The sequence below is a fragment of the Myripristis murdjan genome, chromosome 22 (genome assembly GCF_902150065.1).
Source record: "Myripristis murdjan chromosome 22, fMyrMur1.1, whole genome shotgun sequence".
Lineage (NCBI taxonomy): Eukaryota > Metazoa > Chordata > Actinopteri > Holocentriformes > Holocentridae > Myripristis > Myripristis murdjan.
In genome coordinates this window covers 11,445,909-11,466,444 of record NC_044001.1, presented here as the reverse complement: position 1 = coordinate 11,466,444, position 20,536 = coordinate 11,445,909, and the positions used below count along the sequence as shown (strand labels likewise).

At 39.2% G+C, this 20,536-nt stretch overlaps 2 protein-coding genes across 4 annotated transcripts in view; one reads left to right on the top strand and one right to left on the bottom strand.

Moving 5' to 3' along the window:
* The window catches only part of LOC115354213 (uncharacterized), a 30,348-nt gene extending 24,577 nt beyond the window's left edge, over positions 1-5,771 (top strand). For all 3 annotated transcript variants that reach the window (XM_030044488.1, XM_030044486.1, XM_030044487.1), the window contains exon 5: positions 3,670-5,771. In XM_030044488.1, coding sequence (XP_029900348.1) covers positions 3,670-3,901 — 232 coding nt within the window. In that variant the 3' untranslated portion in view covers positions 3,902-5,771. The remainder of the gene's footprint in view (positions 1-3,669) is intronic.
* A 3,045-nt stretch (positions 5,772-8,816) lies between these two features.
* On the bottom strand, positions 8,817-16,667 carry LOC115354214 (programmed cell death protein 10). The gene is made up of 8 exons (XM_030044490.1): positions 16,534-16,667; positions 15,649-15,879; positions 14,770-14,823; positions 12,464-12,581; positions 11,449-11,575; positions 11,000-11,078; positions 10,729-10,811; positions 8,817-10,056 (listed from the first exon to the last, which is right to left on the bottom strand). Exons 2-8 carry the CDS (start codon positions 15,736-15,738, stop codon positions 9,975-9,977), a joined length of 633 nt encoding a protein of 210 aa, XP_029900350.1. The 5' UTR covers positions 15,739-15,879; positions 16,534-16,667; the 3' UTR covers positions 8,817-9,974.
* Between the last annotated feature and the right edge of the window lie 3,869 nt (positions 16,668-20,536).

The following is a 20,536-nucleotide window of genomic DNA, read 5'->3' as shown; positions in this document are numbered from 1 at the left end:
TGTTGTGCAGAAGTCAGGTGACTACACAGCCGACAGCCCTATTGGACAACTGTTAAAATTCATATTATGGCAAGAACCAATCAGCTAACTAAAGAAAAACGAGTGGCCATCATTACTTTAAGAAATGAAGGTCAGTCAGTCCGGAAAATTGCAAAAACTTTAAATGTGTCCCCAAGTGGAGTCGCAAAAACCATCAAGCGCTACAACGAAACTGGCACACATGAGGACCGACTCAGGAAAGGAAGACCAAGAGTCACCTCTGCTTCTGAGGACAAGTTAATCCGAGTCACCAGCCTCAGAAATCGCAAGTTAACAGCAGCTCAGATCAGAGACCAGATAAATGCCACACAGAGTTCTAGCAGCAGACCCATCTCTAGAACAACTGTTAAGAGGAGACTGCGCCAATCAGGCCTTCATGGTCAAATAGCTGCTAGGAAACCACTGCTAAGGAGAGACAACAAGCAGAAGAGATTTGTTTGGGCCAAGAAACACAAGGAATGGACATCAGACCAGTGGAAATCTGTGCTTTGGTCTGATGAGTCCAAATTTGAGATCTTTGGTTCCAACCGCTGTGTCTTTGTGAGACGCAGAAAAGGTGAACGGATGGATTCCACATGCCTGGTTCCCACTGTGAAGCATGGAGGAGGAGGTGTGATGGTGTGGGGGTGTTTTGCTGGTGACACTGTTGGGGATTTATTCAAAATTGAAAGCACACTGAACCAGCATGGCTACCACAGCATCCTGCAGCGACATGCCATCCCATCCAGTTTGCGTTTAGTTGGACGATCATTTATTTTTCAACAGGACAATGACCCCAAACACACCTCCAGGCTGTGTAAGGGCTATTTGACCAAGAAGGAGAGTGATGGAGGGCTGCGGCAGATGACCTGGCCTCCACAGTCACCGGACCTGAACCCAATCGAGATGGTTTGGGGTGAGCTGGACCGCAGAGTGAAGGCAAAGGGGCCAACAAGTGCTAAACACCTCTGGGAACTCCTTCAAGACTGTTGGAAAACCATTTCAGGTGACTACCTCTTGAAGCTCATCGAGAGAATGCCAAGAGTGTGCAAAGCAGTAATCAGAGCAAAGCGTGGCTATTGTGAAGAAACTAGAATATAAAACATGTTTTCAGTTATTTCACCTTTTTTTGTTAAGTACATAACTCCACGTGTTCATTCATAGTTTTGATTCCTTCAGTTAGAATCCACAATGTAAATAGTCATGAAAATAAAGAAAACACATTGAATGAGAAGGTGTGTCCAAACTTTTGGCCTGTACTGTACATTACATTTTATGGTGGCAAGAAAGTCAGCAGAACACCGAGCAGACAGACGGGAAAAACGCATAAAAAGTATCGGAGCGGGATTTAAAATAGGTCACACAGTGTGATGCTTCACAACTGTAAAAAATGAGTAAAACAGCCGTTTACCTAAACCACATGGCTCTTTAGTGTATGTGTGTGGGTGGGGTGAATGTGTGTGTGTGTGTGTGTGTGTGTGTGTGAAAGAGAGAGAGAGAGAGAGAGAGAGAGAGATTATTTTAATTTGCGCTCTTTTTGAAATGCGGTTTCTGTCATGACTCGTGAGCCACTTGTTCCAGACCACTGGTATAGTTAATAAAGTAAAACACATACATAAAGAACAAGAAAAGGTTAAACTAAAGATGCTTTGGGAGTTTTACTTTATATTTTTTATACTGTACTGTACTGTATTTGAATCATACAGTAATGGACTTTGAGAAGCCTTACAGCCTACAAAGGGGAGAGACACCTTAACTTATTGCAACAATCACAATGCTCTGAATTAACACAGGTATGAAGTTCACAGGTATGTGCTGCGTTGCTGTGTGTGTGTGTGTGTGTGTGTGTGTGTGTGTGTGTGTGTGTGTGTGTGTGTGCTTATGGTTGTACTGGGTGTGGTGTCCATTGCACTGCAGGCCCTTGACAGTTGACAGTTGAGCTGACAATTGTTTGTGTGACTTTCCATTCGTTTGAGGATCATATACTGTCGTCACTTCACACTGTTTTTACAGAGGAGTACAGAGGACTGGTAGAGTTACATTGTGCAACAATAATCACCTGAAGATGATTATCAGCAAAATCAAAGAGCTTGAGTGATGAATACTAGAGGAACAGGGGGCACCCTCTCCTAGTTATCATCCAGGGAGAGGTAGTGAAGCGAAAATGATGCGTTATGGCATTGAATAATGGCCAGAAATGTGTTTTGTCAGACATTATTTGTGTTTGTGCCAAATTTGTAGAAATTCTGTGCAGGCATAGAAATACAAAGGGCATGATTTTGGGTTTTAGTGTCCATGTAACCTTACAGTGACTGAAATAAAGAATGCTGACTCTGAGATGATGGATAATTATTAATAACTGGGTACAATCCTTGACAGCAAACTCTGTTTTGAGCATAATGCTGATGTTGATCTTCAAAAAAAAAAACGCAACAACACCTCTTAGAAAGATCAACATTGACAGATTAACATCTTCTCGTCCTTAATAACCAACGTTTGGTTGTCCTGCTGTTTTGCTTTGTTGCTTGGTATAGTAACCTAAATGTTCATCCCAAAAATAGACTAAATGGCCTGGATAAAGTGGTGAGCAAGATTACTTTGGTGAGTCAGGCTCAGCTCACTGAACTGTACTGTATAGCGGGTTGTTGGGCCATTTTGGATTGCCCTGACTGTCCTCTGAGGAATGAGCTCAAGCTCTTTCCTTCAGATTGCCATTTCCACATCTAATTTCCCGCTGGGGACAATAAAGACTTTATTCTCAGATTTATTGATTGCAATGAAATACTGCTCATAGTTCATTGTCCAGTTCATGAACAGACATAGACAGGAGGCTACAACAGTCTTACATGTGAAAAACCTTGTCATGTTGAAACATTTTGATAACATAATACAAAAGATTTGTCAAAATAAAGCGCATATATACAGTGTGAACATCCTACAAAAAATTTCAGCGTTTCAACGGATTACTGTTGGCACTTAAGCCTTGCTGTCAGTTGCTTTGGCTCATTTCTTGCAACATCTCAAACATTCTCAAGGCTCCACAATATATCACATGGCACGGCACACAGCACTTCAGTTCATGTGAAGAAGACCATAATTCACACAAAACATTTAACTTATGTTTCAATATGAAATGATTGTGTCAGTGAATAGCATAATCCAATACTACCAAAATAAAACGTTCCTTTGATATTGTGTAAAACCAGGGTGATCAAATTGTTTATGTGATAGTCTATCCTGGAGGCATGTTTCTTATCTCCAAATTTTGGTTACTTGCTGAATGTTGTTTTTTATGGAACTGTGTAAAATTATTCAGACAGCAGTTTCGGTTGTAGGTTTCACATTGTGCTTTTTTTTTTCATAACACATTTGCATATGAGTCATGTAAAACCTATTTATTCTTATAGTCAAACCAAAGTAATATGACTCTGTTGTTGGGTGAATGCCAACTTTACAGGAACTAAGATACTTGGTTTTCACCTGCAGGCACAATTAGAAGAAAGCTAAAATGCATTTTTTACCTTTCATTTTTTCCATTAATTGGGATTAATTATAAGAGAATAGCATAATCAGTACCTGCAGCATCATTCAAATAATATTCTTTATGCGTGTGTGTGTGTGTGTGTGTGTGTGTGTGTGTGTGCATCACAGCGCAGTGGAGCAGACTTCTGTTCACTCGGTGCTCAAGTCTTTCAGAGGCGAGGTCAAGGTTCCACCCAGTGTGTGTCGGATCATTCATGTCCGCGTGGCCCTCCAGGGACATTTGACAAAGGAGCAGCTCAACGTTGACACTCGACTGTGGGACTTCCACGAGGAACTGATCCCCCGTGTGGACGAGGTCCTGACGAGACTGGGGCTGTTAAACTCAGAGGGGCAGAGCTGATGGACGAAACGGACAAACACACAGATGGATGCAATAAACCAATAAAGCCTACACTTGTAAATGTGCAGCCAGTGAAGGTGAATGTTTAAAAATGGCCCATAAAATTCCTGTGCTGGGTAAGTGGATCAGACACTCCCTCCTTCCCTTAGCAACGACTGTCAAAGTATCTGTGAGTGATGGCCAAAAAATCTCAGCTTCTCCAGTCTGCTTAGTGGACGATATTTGAAGAACGCACTGGGAGTGTGTGAACCCACACATCCCATCTGAATGTAGTCACACATGTTTGTATGTTAAGAATGTATTGGGACCACCCAGGCGTGTTAATGCACTGGACAAATACTGGTAACTCTTTGCGATAAGGTACACAAAATCCTGGGCACTTATCAAGGAATGAGTGAGGAACAAATCTAGGACAAAGTGCAACTTAATGAATAGTTAACACCTACTTTCTGTGTCACTAAAACAAGTACTATAGAGAGAGTGATGATAAGCAGTGATGGAAAGAGTACTCCAAATTGCCACTCAAGTCGAAGTACTGTTATTTTGCTGATATTTTACTTAAATGTACTGAAGTAAAAGTAAAAAGTGTCTCATTTAAAATGTACTCAGAGTAAAAGTTACTGAGTTACTTTTTCAAAACAGTAACAGCGTTGAGAACCAGGAGTGAGCTTCTCCTTGCAGTCAGAAAAATTGATTCTTAAAGGTGCATTACACAAAATTGCAGAGGGTTGACTGAAGTGAGGATCCTGTAGACTCAAGTGACAAATATGGAATAAGCTCAACATATAAAAAATGAGTCTCCGTGGTTCTCATGACATGAGAACCACGGAGACAAGCCTACTCGTTGATATTTTTTCCCCTTTTTTTTCGCTTCCATTGACCATCTGCAGTTTCTCATCATGCAGCTTTTATTGTGAAATTTGGAAATGGCAAAAAGTTGAACCAACACAGTCGAAGCAGGTTCCTCCTCTCATCTTTGCTGATTGAGCTCTTATTGTGAAAGGTCCCTTAATCTGTAGTTGATCATTTGCTCTCTGTGATGCATGTAATTTAAAATGTAGCGAAGTACAAAACTCAAGCAAGAATGTACTGAAGTAAAAGTAAAATTACTGACTTAAAAAAAAAACTCAAAAAAGTACGCTAAAAAGCTAGGCAATTACAGTAACGTGAGTAAATATGATTAAGTTACCTCCACCTCTGATGATAAACAGTAAAACAGTCATGAGGTAATAAGGCATCACTACTAACCATTCAGTGTGATGTTCTTTTTTTACTAGTAGGGACACAAAAATAGTTGCCAACCTGTTCCTTGGTGTCCACTCAGGGTTTTGTTTACCTCATTGCAAAAAGCTGCAATAATCCTTCCTGTATTTGTCTGATGACTCCACACCTCCACTCCGTCCCAAACAGCCAAAATGTCACAATCATAATCAGTCACAATTGCAACTCTGACGCACATTAGAGATTCGCTCACATTCTGATCTTAGTCAACCTCGCCTCTTGTGATCACCGGTTTGCCCAAAACTGCACAGCTGCACACATCCGCCTTGCGTCTTAACGGGGATGGGTGTGGGAGACTTTCTGAAACACTCCTACGGTGTACAATGATACATTAGCACCCCCCTCTCTCTCTCTTTCACACTCACACACACACACACACAGGACTTTGAAAAGGTCAGCCTTGAAAAGTCTCTCATGCCCTGAATGCTGTTTGGCTGAATTACAAAATGGGAGGTAGTAGCATCTCTGAACTCCGACTAACATTCCCATTCAATGATGCCATCATCATTGTAAAACCAAAGAAAAAAAAAAAAAAAAAAGAGGTCTGTTAACCTTCTATTCTGGGAAAAGGGATTAATTAATATTTTTATAGATGGTTTAAAATAATAATTTTGTGTATTTTGTGTATTGTAAAAAAATGGGTACATATTCTTTCATTCTGGAGTGCACAACCCAAACACCTTAACACACTTCTATAACCTGAGTCAAAATATTCCAGAATTGTTTTCTAATGTTAATTTCTTAATCTCGTTTTGTTTCATGAATTGTAAATGCACTTTAGCAAATCACCCTTTGTAGTAGGTACCTAAAAACTGTCTCTTTTCGTAGTGTCTTGTGTTGAACGGATCTGTTGTAGAATATAAATGCTTGCAGGCGTGTGTGCAACATGTAATGCAGTGGCTCTCAGTCTTTATGGCTTGTGACACCTAAAACAAACCAGTGCTGCTCGTGAGCCCCTGTCTCAGGCTGCATGTGCACAGCCGTTCAACTGTCCACCTAAAGAATGACCACCTGTCACGAAAAGTTTTTTTTTTTTTTCTTTGATTTACGTCTTTTTCATCTTGTGACCTCCAAACATAATCTCACAACACCCGGCCGGGTCCTGTGCCCCAGTTTGACAACCACTGCTGTAATGTATCTGTGTGTGTTTACTGTATTAGTGTGCTATGCAACAAAAACAATATTATCAGGTCATTTAGATCTGGGTTGTGCCTTCTAGGGATACTTTTCTACTGTCTCTTCCTGTACTTGAACGAATTCAGGCTGTGTGACCTAAGGGATTTATGATATAAGATATCTTGAAGAAATTTGATAATACTTGGCCAAGTCAGTGCACCAGGAAACTACTGGAAACCTCATATGAGGCTGTATTGCACAGGTTGACTCAAACCAAACAGACACTACTGCTCCATTGTTGAAATCCACCGTGTTTGTGTCCACGCTGGTTTGTGAGTTTGCATATTACAAAAGCACTGGCAGGTTTTCATGTCGCTAACTGATGCTGTAGTCTTAAATAAAGAAAGAAAAAAAAACTCAAATGGCTGGTGTGAGTAAAGCAGTAATTTTCTTAAGTTGTGACAATAACAATTCACATTTGGCGCTTTTATCAAAAGTGACCTACAGATATTTTTATACACCACAATCAAAGATCTATTCAGGAGAGAATAACATCAGAGGCCATAAAACTCTAGTTCTGGTCCAAAGGAGTTACGAGGCAGTGCACGGAGGGGATTATAGAGTGCATAGTGTATAGAGGAAGAAAGAAAACAGAGGCAGATTTTTTTTTTTATTACATAATCCATTAGATTAGGTGAGGTGTTCCTTAAAGAAGTGGTTCTCACACTTTTTTTTAATAATGTAACCCTTTTGAAAGATTTTTTTCAGTCAAGTACCCCCTGACCAGTGCAAAAAAAAAAAAAAAGGCAGAAAAAAGATGATATAGAGGTCCAACCCAGCTCCATCAGTGTCTGAAACAACAACCTGACACCGAGGATATTTTGTTGGTTCTTCTTTTTCGCTTCTTTCTCCTTTTTTTTTTTTTTTGTTTCAACCACAAATCCATTTTCTTGACTTTTGTCTGGCTTCCCGGTCATAACCGCCATCCTTACTCGATTTAAACTAGAAACTCACACATTTGACACATTCAGGAAACCGGGAAGGAAAACTGAATATAAAATGTGGTTTATAAAACTTACATTTACATTTTTATTGAACCTCTTTTAGCATAGGGTAATTATTTTAGGAACTATGCATGAGTGGGTTTTTATTAATTAACATTTAAAAAAAAAAAAAAAAAAAAATCTCACCTTTGCAGTACTCCAGTGTACCCCTAGGGGTACATGTAGCCCCATTTGAGAAACACTGCCTTTAAAAGCTGGGTTTTTAGCCTTTTCTTAAAGATTGAGATGGATTCTGCGGATCGAATGGAGTTTGGTAGCTCGTTCCACTACTGAGGAACCACAGCATGAAAAGCAAAATGAATGCCTTTTAGTTAGAAATGAAAACACACCGGTGGAACACTATATCCCCGATAAGTAACTGCCAGTGAAGTAAAGCTATTCAGCTTTTTTTTTTTTTTTCATGAGGACAGTAGAAGAAAGAACAGTTTTCTTTGTATTGTGATTTGAACTGCGTAACAAAAGGCAAGTGTCAACACAACTAATGGTGTCATGCTTTTTTAAGTTCTTTGTGTACTGACAGGAGACATCAGAAATAGAGGAGACACTGTAAAGGCGAGATCAAACTCTCACCATTATCAGTACATTGAATTTACTTTAGCCTACTGTTCTGAAAACCCCATTATATAAGCTAGGTTAATCTTCAGTTCGCACTCCCCAGGGGATTCCTACTGGATACACCTATATTATAAATAGCCAAATTATCTCTGCACTGGTGGTGTAAAACTGAAAAAACAAGTTATCAGCTGCTACAAAAGCTATGGGAAACAGCGAGGCACACTCTCCCTTTAATAAAGCTGTTTTTGGAGGCTTATTCTCCCTTTGCAATTACATTGTGATCTACAACGCTGTTTCCAGGACACACTGGAAATGTTTTGATCATGCCCAGTATAAATGAACCGCAATGTTTGAGCTAGCAAAAACAAGGACAAGGACATGACCTGGCCCAGTTAGGAAGCGTGTGACAGACAGGATATGCCTGGATGTTTAAATTTTATGTTTGGCCCGCTCATAGTTATGGCAAGACCAAGGGCACACAGTGAGACAAGAAATAAAACACTAATCCATCTATGAAGAAGCTTGGCAACGTAATCTCAGTCTTTTAATCATTAAACACATTTTAAAGGGATAGTTAAGATTTGTTGACACAAGGTGGTATGACATCCTCATCACTCAAATTACAAATATGTGATTTTGCCATAAGTAACACCACCTTGTGTCAATTAATTGAAAATGCTTCAACTCAATTTGTGCAATAACTTCCCACATGATTGCACCTTAAAATGTCAAAGATCCTACATTAAATACTTAATAACATCATTCATTACATTTGGTTTACTGGAACACACTACTTGATACAAAATCTGATTTAAAAACTTTACTTTACAAGCACACGCTGTAAAATTGCAGTTTTATTAAGTGGTGGATATTCACTTTGTCAGTGCAGAAGTTTAAAATACATTTCTGTGGATAAATTTTATTTTTGTGTGCATTAAAAACCTTCACTTGCTGTCATTTGACGTCTTCACTGATTTAAACAGAAGAAAAAAAATCATACATCATATATCTTCAGCTGCTCAAAACCTAAAAAAAAAAAAAAAAAAAAAAACTCCTCCCTTAATGTCAGGCAACCCAAGTCGATCCCCATCCCGGTCTCCCACACAGTGGACTCGGACACATTTAAAAAAAACATCATCATTTGGAAACTATTTATTGAACATTTGCAACCAGATATTAGTTAAATACAGGACTGTCGTTTCTCTCTCTACATCCCCCAACATTAGGGACTGGCTCCACTTACACTCTGAGAGGAGGGAATGTTACAGGACTTGGTAAGGCGCACACTGTGCTGGAAGTCTTTTGGCTTTCTGTCTTCTGATAAAGAGAAAAGAAACGAGGAGCTGCTTCTCTATTGTCCAACCTTGTTTCCTTTCCTAATCTGTGTTCCCACGCCTTCAGTCATGTGTTAATGGCAGACCAAAGCGTATTTACTGGTCGGGGATGATTTTCGTTGCTTTTGTCTGTATTTCACATGCAGACTGTGGGAGAGGAAGCCAAAAAAGGAGGGGTGAACAGGAAACCAACATAGACAACTGAGGTGCTCCCTTACTGAATGTAGTCTCTTGTGTGTGTGTGTGTGTGTGTGTGTGTGTGTGTGTAACCATGATTGAAAAGCTAAAAGTAAAATGATCAACATGAATATATTAGAAAAAAATGGCAATTAGTCTTTAATAAACACCTCGCCTCACCTACTCCCAACAAGACCAGGGTTATAAATTAAAACTGTCCAAATAAAATCAATCAACCAGACTTTGGGCCAGTTCAGTTCCATTTCAAGACTGGAAAAATCCTCATTGAAAAAAAAAAAACAAACAAACAAACAAATGGCACTTTTCAATCTCTTGAATTGGAATCTCGAATCTTGACTCAGAATCAAATGGAATCGACCCCAACCCTAAAATCAACTCTTTCTAATTTACATATATGGGTCAGGTGCTCCTCAACTATCCACCACTCTAGAAGTTGCTCCCCTGATAAGATGAAGGGGGATTTAAAGGAAGGGGTGAGGTGGAGTGGGGGTAGGGGGTGAGGGGGGGCCCTGTGGTCTCGGATGGCTAGGCCACGGTTTTGAAGGTCTGCAATATGAGGTTGGTTTGGTGGATGAGCCGGTTTGCGCTGATGAAGACATTTATCGCCCTGGAAACAAAAGAAGTCACAACTTCAGAAGTCAAACAAGTGAAGGTCAAGAGACACTCTGTTTAAATGTTTTGTAAACTGTTAGAGGCTGCTGGAGAGGAAACATGCCAGCGCACAATGGAGCACCGGGACTCTCAAAGTCAAACAGTGAGTCAGCTGATAGATAACATGTGACCGGCTAACTCTCCTAAAACTTTACATGCTTCCTTTTACCTCCCTGTTGCATGTTTTTAAGCCATTTCCATCGACACATCACTTGTTTTGATTCCTCTCAATATGAGGTTACATAATGCCGACTGCTCAATTATTTATATAAGCCTACTGTGCTTTGTTCCCCAAGCAAAAAAAAACAAAACAAAAAAAACACAGTAGCACAGTCTATCTACATCACCATTTCAAACATGGATGACCTTATGATGAGTGATTTATAGATCAACTTTGTTTGTCTGAACCCCGAACTCAACAGTAAATATACAGAATTAAACAATTAAATAAATTACATCAACTTAAACATTTAGTGGATAATACAAGAATGTTCAATATGGTATTTCACAGTATAGCAATACTGCCAGCATCTCAATGCTCCTTTATGATGCCCAATGTAATGGTGAAATAAAAAGCACCATGACATCGGATGTTATGGATGGGGGAGGATGTTACAGATTCACTTACTTTCCGTCTTTGAAGTATGTTTTGAGGGTGTCACTGAAACTTTTGGAGTATTTCACAAACTCCTTTTTCTGGTGTTCCAGGGCCTTCGTATGCAGAAAGTTAATAAAACACAGACATTGTTTTAGCATCAAAATATTATATACATACACACACACACACACACACACACTCATATATATCTATATCTATATATATAACACAAATGTATAATATATACCTATGTGTGTCAATACGCACAGGGTGTGTGTGTATGTGCATGGTTTTTACTCACTCTGCGATTCTGATATTGATATTTCTTAATGACGTTGTTGACTGTGTCCAGGAGCTCCTTTATGGCGCTTGCTATGTCTCTAAAAGGAAACAAATTCGAGACGAAACCACAGAGTTAAAGTCAACATACTTAACTGCGAGCATGAATAAACCTTTGTGATTGAGACTGGGGATATTTGCATTCCTAGTTATTTGAACAGCTGCCTATAACAGTGACTATGTGTGACGCCAGATAGTCTGGCTGTGCAGTGGTATATAGGTTGTTAAGGTTTGTGTATGTATATCTATCTATCTATCTATCTATATCTATCTATCTATCTATCTAGATATATATATATATATATATATATACACATATATATCTATGTGTGTGTGTGTGTGTATGTATATATAAATTGCTTTTTTAAAACAGTGCTAAGAACATTTTAAAATGTCATGCTGTGTACTTACTTGATAGTCTGTAGGAAGCGTACTCTGTCATTGATCTCATCAGGGATTTTGCTGAGGATGTGTTTCAGAGCTCTGGCCTTCTCGTTGAGGTCCTGAAACTCCTGCTCAGGCCGGTCAATCATAAACTCTGCAATACAAAAGGTGTTGAGTGTATCTCCAGCGAACAGCTCGTTAGGATAAATCAACTGATACACAAAACACAGGCATATGTATCAGACACAGCAAATGAAGTCTATCAACAGAGCATATGACAGGCGTACTGCAGTAAACTAAAGATAAAAGTATGCAGTCCTCCTATGCGAGTCCAAAGTTCTCCTTTCCTTTATTCACCTTTGGACAGAAGTTTAAATGAGACCTATGGAACCTGCTGAACCCATGCCAGACAGAGCCAAGCCACAAAATCCATGTAATGATAAGGTAAACGATAACTAAAAGTCACTTTAATTTCACAACATCCATAAACTTCCGTGTGATCTGCGTTGTCTTGATTGAAGGAAAGGATCCTCCATAAACAGCGACTGGTTGCTCTTTTAAAGGAAAAGTATGGTTGTTGCGTCTCTGTACCAAAAAAAAAACATCCCTTCCTCTCAGTTAGCGCTAACTGAAAGAGTAACACCCAAAAAACTGCAACCTTTTAAAGTGACAGTACAGGAATTAACACTTCAGTTTGAAAAGATAACAAAACAACTTGCCCTCCAAAAAAAACAGCAAAAATCCTGGGTACACATTACTATAGAACCATGCAAATTCTATGAAAATCATAGCACAACTGCCCTCTAGTGATAGCAAAATAAGAGGTTATTCAGTTCATTCAAAATAAGAGCAATTTCTAAACAGCGACAACTACTGAAATTAATCCTTGAATGCACCTAGCAGCAAACCTGGATCTCCGAATCAACACTGACCACTATCCCACATGTACAATAAAATTTCACTAGAAACACACACAGAGATGCCAACACACAAAGGATCAGAAAGGTGACAAAAAGCCAAAGACACATTAAAAAATGTTCACCTTCCACATCATCGGCTGCCATGCGCAGTAGGGATTCAGTGAAGTTGATTTGGACGTTCTTCTTCTCCAGGATCTTCATGATGATGTCCTGTGTCAAGCCAGGGTTCTCCCTCTCCGCCTGGCAAAAAGAAAAGCAAGCACATTTACAAAGAGCTTTGCTTCATCACCCCTTTTTATACCTTTTCATTATTACACATTTGACCCTGGTCTTAATAATCCAACTATGTTGACTAAATTTTATTTATTTATTTTCTCTGTATATGGTTTCATTTGACTTCATAATATAAAGGTTTAAACTGAACTAAACTGAACTAAATCAGCTGCCTAGGAAAGGTCAAACTAGTCAGTGGATAAGTAGCTTTGATGGGATTTTGTGACATCTTTGTCATACATTCTGCAGTGCAAAGACATGATAACAAACCTCAAAAAGAAATTATAGCTGCTGCGCAGCAATGGTCGGGGCCAGGCAATTTTAGGCAATTCTGAGCAACAAGTGGAGAATAGGAAGATGAAATGTGCATTTTGCATCAGCTGAGGTTTGAACTCACAACTTCTGGCATGAAGGACAATGCTCTATCTCACTGAGCTAATTGGCAAGTGTCAATTCATGTGAGGCTTCACAAATTGACTAAGTCAGTCACATGATAGCAGCCGCCTATGCATGGAAAGGCAGATTTCAAACCAATGTAACAAAAAAAAAAAAAAAAAAATCAGTCATCAAGACAAAAATCTGAAAATACACATATTGCATCTAGACAGCATAGAGATGTTGGTAATTTATTTTTAACAATGACTGATTTGCTCCATAAGTGGAAAACGTATGTTTAAGTGTAAAGTGTACAAAGGTTTCTTCGGTATTGGGGCTACATTTTGATGAAAGTTGCAAAGCTGTAGCACATATGGTTGATTTATTATAAAATTTCAAAGTTTTAGAGGCTTGCTGTAGTGCCACCATCAGGACTATTGGCTTGTGTTTGCAGCACCGCTACCCACAGGAAGGAGCTGTGGTTGGTGGTGAGAAGTGACAACGCTGAGGAACGGAAGCAAGAAGTTCATATGTAATGAAACGGAAACTCGTGCATCGTCAAGTTTGTTTTTTCAACAAAAGTAAGAAGAGTACCAGACATGTAGAGGACAGAGCTAGAGTTTTGTTATTGAACGTGTGATTTAGGGGCTGCTGTGAGTAGTTCAGATGAATATATAAAGCTCTCCTCCTGAATTATTCAACCTTGAATTACTCCAGCCTGGAAGCAGTGGGGGCAGTGGAGACACCAATTAGTGGGACGAGTGAACAAAAGGCTCACAAGTGCCATTGTAAAATAACAGCTGTAAGGTGATCACATCTCCCTGCTGTCTGTACACTGGCCAAGCTCCTTCATTACTATTTCATCTGAGCACATAGTGAATATTTTTGCTTATTGACAGCAGTGCGGAGATAATCTATGGTCAGCGTGCTTTTATCATCCCGGTTCAATTATATCAGCGAACTAGAGGTCGGCCGATTAATCGGGATGATATCTGGCATTTTGAGATAATCGGCTTCAGATGTTAAGCACACTAAGACTGTATTTGTTTTTCATTCATTTTTTAGAAAGTTTGTTTTTTTGATTACCTGTGGATAGTTGATACATTTTTTAATTTAAAATACATGCACTGCAGAGTGCAGAACTACTTAAGCAAACAGAGACAATACAGACAGTAACATTAGTGTTAAGTTTCACAGTGCTGTGTCTTATTTCCTATTATTATTAAATTGTTGTATTTTATCGGATACAAAAAAACAAGCAAACATAATATTGGCATTATATATCAGCTGTCCTGCTCTCTAAATATCGGCATCGGCCATTGACAAACCCGTATCGGTCAACCACTGCACTGAATAGTTATGAGACAAGGATCAAGGGATGGCAAAGCATGATTCGATAGGTGTATTTACATGCAATCAAATTTTGTTAACAACCAACAAATGGGTAGTCTAGCAATCAGAGAGGTCGTCCTGAAACAGGACGTTCTCCATTTCCAACATCAACAAAACACATGCAGCCTCTGCGGCTGGATGTCTCCTACCCAACTGTCCATGAGGAAAACCCTGAGCATCAACCTTTGCCTGCTTGTTCACTTTCAGTTTCTCAGCAACAGCTTAGTACCTAAAATGTAACAGCAGCTGTGAGTACTCCTCTTGGAAAACAAACGAAAGGGAGTCAAGATGCAGCCTAGGCTGCGGTCTACGATGTTATGACAGTAAGTTGGGAGGATGGTGGAGCAATGATGCTGTATTTCTGGGTTTCAAGCATTCAGAGTCTTACCTTGATGAAGGCTGCTCTGAGTGTCTGAGCTGCTGATAGGTTGATCCTCTCCAACTGATGAAGAAACAGAACACACACATCAGTGCTGCAGCTGCATGTGGTCACTTACTCATGTTCTCTTTCTTTTTCCCATGCACACAAACACTCATACAGTCATCAAATTGCATACACTGCTTTTCACTAGGGGCTTTCAGGACAATATGTTTACTATAAATGACCAGTTTGCAAGGGACATAACTCTGGAATATGTATCAACCTTACATAGGATGGCTTAATGAGGCAGTTTGTCACAAATGTAACTTAGCACAATCTCTTCTTCAATCTCTTCTTTATAGATTTAGGTGTAGACCTATGTCCCAAAATGCCGACCACATATATTAATGAAAAAAAAAAAAAAACAGACTCTCCAGCTGCAGAATGCATGGCAAAAATATATTCAGTTTGGACTGTATTTCCTCATAAAAAAAAAAAAATGAATAAATAAACTTTTGCATGCATCTCAAAGGTAGGTGCACAAGATAAGCCTGAAGGGAAAAATCTCCCATACACTGTACGGCTCAATTCCAATTAGGTGAGTTTTATTAATAATAATATTTTGGAGACTGTCCTCAGTTTCTCTGGCTGACAAATAACAGTGGGCAAAAGAAACCAGGATCTTCACTGCTATGGACAGGTGAAATCTATTAAAGTAATATGGTAAAAATGTAAGGAACCAAAATCCCACACATATCAATGGATGGGTAACATTACCCTTGTGCTCCCTGTCTAACTAATGTTGTCTAATTAGGGTTTTATGATATAATCAAAAGAAACACTCAACAACATACACAAAACTAAACAATCACAAAATACAATCGCTGTCAACCCTGTGAGTTTTACCTCATTGAAGACTGGGTACATCACAGCATACAGCGTCATCGATACCATGGAGCTCGTCTCAGCTTCATTCTTCATCTCCTCCATTGTCATCCTCCAGGGAGGAGCAGCTCTCGGTCAAAAGGTGCAAGAAAAGCAAGCTGCAACTCATATGCACCCACCCACACACACACACTCACCCACTCACACTCACACACACTGTGGAAATCACACAAGCTCCAGAGTTACAAGAGCCTGGAGAAATTGTGCAAGACAAAAAAAAAAAAAAGAGAGAGAGAGAAAAGGAAACGTTAGTGATTAGCTTGCTAGCAGAATATGAAGCTGCACTTCTCATGATTTGTAAAGTGGAAAGCCACCGCACAACTAGCTAGCTTTACTCAACAGATGATTACTAGTCATGACATCTATGATCTCTTGGATTACTGAACTGTTAAAACAGTCCATATAAGTTCACTGGTGACCCTCTCCCCCAAAGTCTCTGATGTGTTACCTGGTTAGCTAGCCGACTAGCTAAACTGACTGGCAAAATGAATGCAGTCAGCCTCTGGGGAAAGCTACTCGGCAAACTACACAGATTAGCAAAGTGGTTGCTCTTACAATGACTAGCGCTAAATGTTTTATTAACAAAAACAGACAACTCATTGTCATAAGGGCAATAACTAGTTTAGGTGAGGGTATATTTTCAGACGAGACAGCCCATAAAGAGACTGAGCTGAGGCCTATGGCCGACCGAACCGATGGTACTGCTAGCCGTTAGCAGCCTAGCTTATGTGCTAGCTAGAGTAATCAGTAATTTGTTTATACTGTTCAACTAAAACACGGCAACATACTATCATACCTGAACCGTATAACTCATAAGATATGTGACAAATACGTGTCTTTATCTACCTTTGGTCTGATTTCTTAAACGGGCTGGCTACGCCGTCGATTGCCTTTTAGCTGCTATGTTTTCTTTACAACTTAGGCGGAAGTTTTTTAGGACTGGCCCGAGCGACATCTTCCGGTTTCTACGTCAGGCCGCACCGTCCAATCAGAGGGTTCGCAAAGAGGCTGTTACGTAATATCGTCGATAACTCTGCAGGTCCTGTCACTTTTTTTTTTAAACCTTCCATTTGTGCGTTTTCTTTTTGACAATCCACTGGTTTTCAAAGTTGGGTGCGGGGGCCCCAGGGTCCTTAAGGGGCGTCCAGATAGATAGATAGATAGATAGATTCTTGTTGTCCAGACATTGCAAAGGGACAATAGCAAAGTGGATCAATAGATAATAGAAGAAGAAAAGGAGAAATCTTTGCATACCGTATAAATAAAAAAATAGATATACTAAAATATATCTATAGAATAATGAAATATAAAATATCTACAGAACAGAACAGTTTGTGTGTGTGTGTGTGTGTGTGTGTGTGTGTGTGTGCGCGCGCGCGTGTGAGTAGATATGTAGAAAGAATCTACAAACTTCAAGAACCTACAAACAAGTCTAGCTGCCCTCAAATCAACTCTCCTTGGATGTTCAAGTACAATAGGTTACTTAAATAATTCAATACTTCTAAAAAAAAAAAAAAAAAAATCCTATTATCTTCATTATTACTTTACTGAAGAAAAAATAGATGACTTGATACAGGTCACTACAAAAAGTAGCTGCTGTCCAATCAACAGAACTGATGCTGCTTTAAAAATCATTTTAATTTGAAATCTTTTAAGCAGCTAAAGGAGCGGCATGATCTTCCCACAAGTCACTTCTTTAGGTGCCTGCAAATCCGAATGAAGTCACATCCGAGCGGATTCTCCTGCTCCTCAACAGAAGAGGTCTTGCAAAATCCTGAGCCTGGAAAACGGACCAGCAGCTTTTACAGTGCTCTGTTTCCCCAGTAGAGGGCACAGGTCACCTTAATGTGCTCTCGGAGGCTGATTCAGGCCTAAGCACCTCAGATGATGTGTGGAATGATGTATGGTGAAGCTCATCCACCAGTAAAGTCAAAGAGCTTAAATTTAAAATCATTCACAGGATCCAGATTACACCAGTGCTATAAAGTCAGTTTAACTCTATATTTTCCAAGTATTGAAATAAATGCAAGGTTTCTGAGAGTTTCTACTTCCATTGTAAATCGATTGTCCCTTTCTTGAAAAAAAAAAAAAAAAAAAAAAAAAAATCTGGGCAAAGGTTTGTACAGAAATATCTGAAATATTTGGTAAAAATCTAGATCTTAAACCTCTGTCTTGTGTTGGTGGATGACATTTGGCACCGAACCCTGGACCCCACATATTAACAGTGCTTTTTGTTCTTTTGTTCAATGCTAGAAGGTGCATCTGACTTCAGCGGATCTCAGCAAATCTCCAAGGCTCCCACAGAAGTTACAAGGTCACACAATGACAAACCTTCAATCTTCTATAAAAGTAATACTTACTATCTAATGCTATTTGGCCATATAACCAGCCATTCATTATTACTATTTTTATTTATTCATTCATTTTTGTACATCTACCTATTTCCTCTCTTCCTCCCATTTGATTTTTTCTTTTAATTTTATTTATTTGTTTATTTTAGTTTATTTTCTTATCATTAAAAACAACCAGTATGTTGAAATATGTTGTAAACAATATGTTAAAAAAAAAGTCCTAGCACTCATTTTAATTTCACCTGACTGAGAACTGCTTGCTGTGAAAATTTTTTTTCCTGCTCTCTAACTGTTTGACTCCAGTCCAGTCAGCGGCACCAATGCAAACAGCAGTCAAATCAAAAAAGAGGAAGAAGTAGAGGTGGAAGTAGAAGAGGAAAAAGAACAAAAGCGCAAGAACAAGAGAGAGAGAGATGGCTTGTTTCAACATGTATAATTGAGCAGCAGTGACAGAGAAGACAACAGTGACTCCACACAGGTGACTGGAGGGAAAGGTGTTGTGTGCACCAGTCCATCTGCTCCCTTACAAAACACACAGGCTGTACAACTCTAATCATCCAGCAGATATTCCCTCATTTGGAGTTTTGATGATGGTATTGTTGAGATCTGGTGGCTGCCAAGGCCCTGGCACATCATTTACATCATTTTCACCCTCATCAAACCCTTAAGTGAGCCCTCGTGCCCTGAGTACAGGGGCACTATAATCCTGGAGGAAACCACTCCCATCTAGATACAAATCTTTCTTCATAGGAGAAAGGTAATCACTCAGAATAAATGTCTATTGATTTGCAGTGCCAGGTTATGGAAGCAAAATGCCCACCACAGCATAATAGAACCAGCAGACCCCTTCACTGTAAGGGTCAGGCATTCTGGCCTCCATAAAATAAGATATTTTCACTATTTTCCAAGTATTTGCAGTCCTTTGAAAAAAGAGCAGAATCATTAGCCTCCCCTGAATCCCTTCTTTCTCAATACCCATTAAGAAGTTTCACTGTGCCTTCCTTTGCTTCATACTCTACAGTGATTCCCCACCGCCCCTTTTGCTCTTCTTGGTGCAAACTGCTTATCATTTAAAGTAGAAATACATTTTCTTTATGTTTACCTATTTATTTTTCTTCAGTGTATTTGGGGTAACAGAATTAAAATCAAAATCTTTGTCATTCATCATTTGATTTAAAAAAAAAAAAAAAATGTTCAGAAGCTTGGTAACCTGCGCTGTTTTATTTGTTTTGAAAGAGAGAGACAGATGTAACCTCCTCTTTCTCCATGCAAGTGCTAAAGTAGTAAATAAGTCGATTTTTTCATGTCTGTGACATACTCTACAGATATAGATATTAGTGATTAGTGCAATATGTCAGGTATGTAATGTTGATGGTATGCTGCTGATATGAATCAGTAGACCATTTTCTTGTCTATTTTGCTGAGTGCCTCATGCAAAGAAATTAGGCTCCACTCTGAAACTCCAGAGGCCTGCAGGTCGAGAGGTTAAGATGATAGATAAAACACAATGACACTACCTGTTGAGGGATAATAAGCGACGCATTAGGTCCTACTCCTAACTCATAATTCATGTTATAACAGAAAAGGATAACTGCTGCATGGAGACACTCACTATTAACATTATTATTTTTAATTCCTAGGCCTTCTGCAATAAAAACGCATTATCACAAGTTTAGGCTTAAGTGTGTAACTGATGAAAAGTGCTGTGAGCTAACCCGTTAGGCATAACTTGGGCTTCAGTTTTACATCATATAGGCTAGAGGCCTAGATGTACAAACTTGCTGTTACACTGTGCAAAGTAATCAAAACCCAGATTTGCAATTAAAATAGAGTTACACCTAAGAGCCAGCTGAATTCATATTCATTATTGTAAGATCTGCATTTCTTGTTGTAAATTATGGTGTGGAAGAATTTGAAAAGCTTAATTTAGAAAGCTCATTTGACATTGCTAAAAAATGAATTTGACTCTTTTTCTATATCTCAGCATCACATTCTTGGCCTTTACTGCGATGTGGGTCAAATGTCTGAGTTTCTGTCTGCGTTTAAATGCAGAAGGCCAGAGTCTGTTTAGTGTAGTCCTGATGGGTCAGAGGACTGCAGGCTCCATGTTGATGAACCCCTCGGGCACATTTCTCGTAGCAGCTTGTTGGTGTACAAATTCCACCATAGAAAAGGGAATCTGATAGGTTTGCAAATTAGAATAAAAAAATCAGGTGATATATAATCTAAAATGTACAGCAATGGACTAGCAAATAGAGGAGATTAGGCCTACCATGGTTTCACTGATACTAAGCCAGTGATGTGACACTGATGTCATGAGATGCATGCTGTTGATGTAAGCGTCCAAGGTTACTGCCTTAACTCAAATTCAGTTGAGATAAACTGGCACAAAAAACACAAGATACCAGTAAAGTAGAACAAACTATGTTGTTTTTCAAAGATAGCTTGCAATATAAACCTTTGCTTAATAAAAATGACCTCACACAGTGCCCCCATAA

Bases quoted from the DNA above. Each gene is read 5' to 3' on its own strand.
- LOC115354214 (XM_030044490.1), bottom strand. From the start codon at position 15,738: ATGACAATGGAGGAGATGAAGAATGAAGCTGAGACGAGCTCCATGGTA. The intron at 11,079-11,448 runs GTAAGTACACAG...GTTTCCTTTTAG, and splicing joins CGCTTCCTACAGACTATCAA to AGACATAGCAAGCGCCATAA. The intron at 10,812-10,999 runs GTGAGTAAAAAC...CTGCATACGAAG, and splicing joins ATCAATATCAGAATCGCAGA to GCCCTGGAACACCAGAAAAA.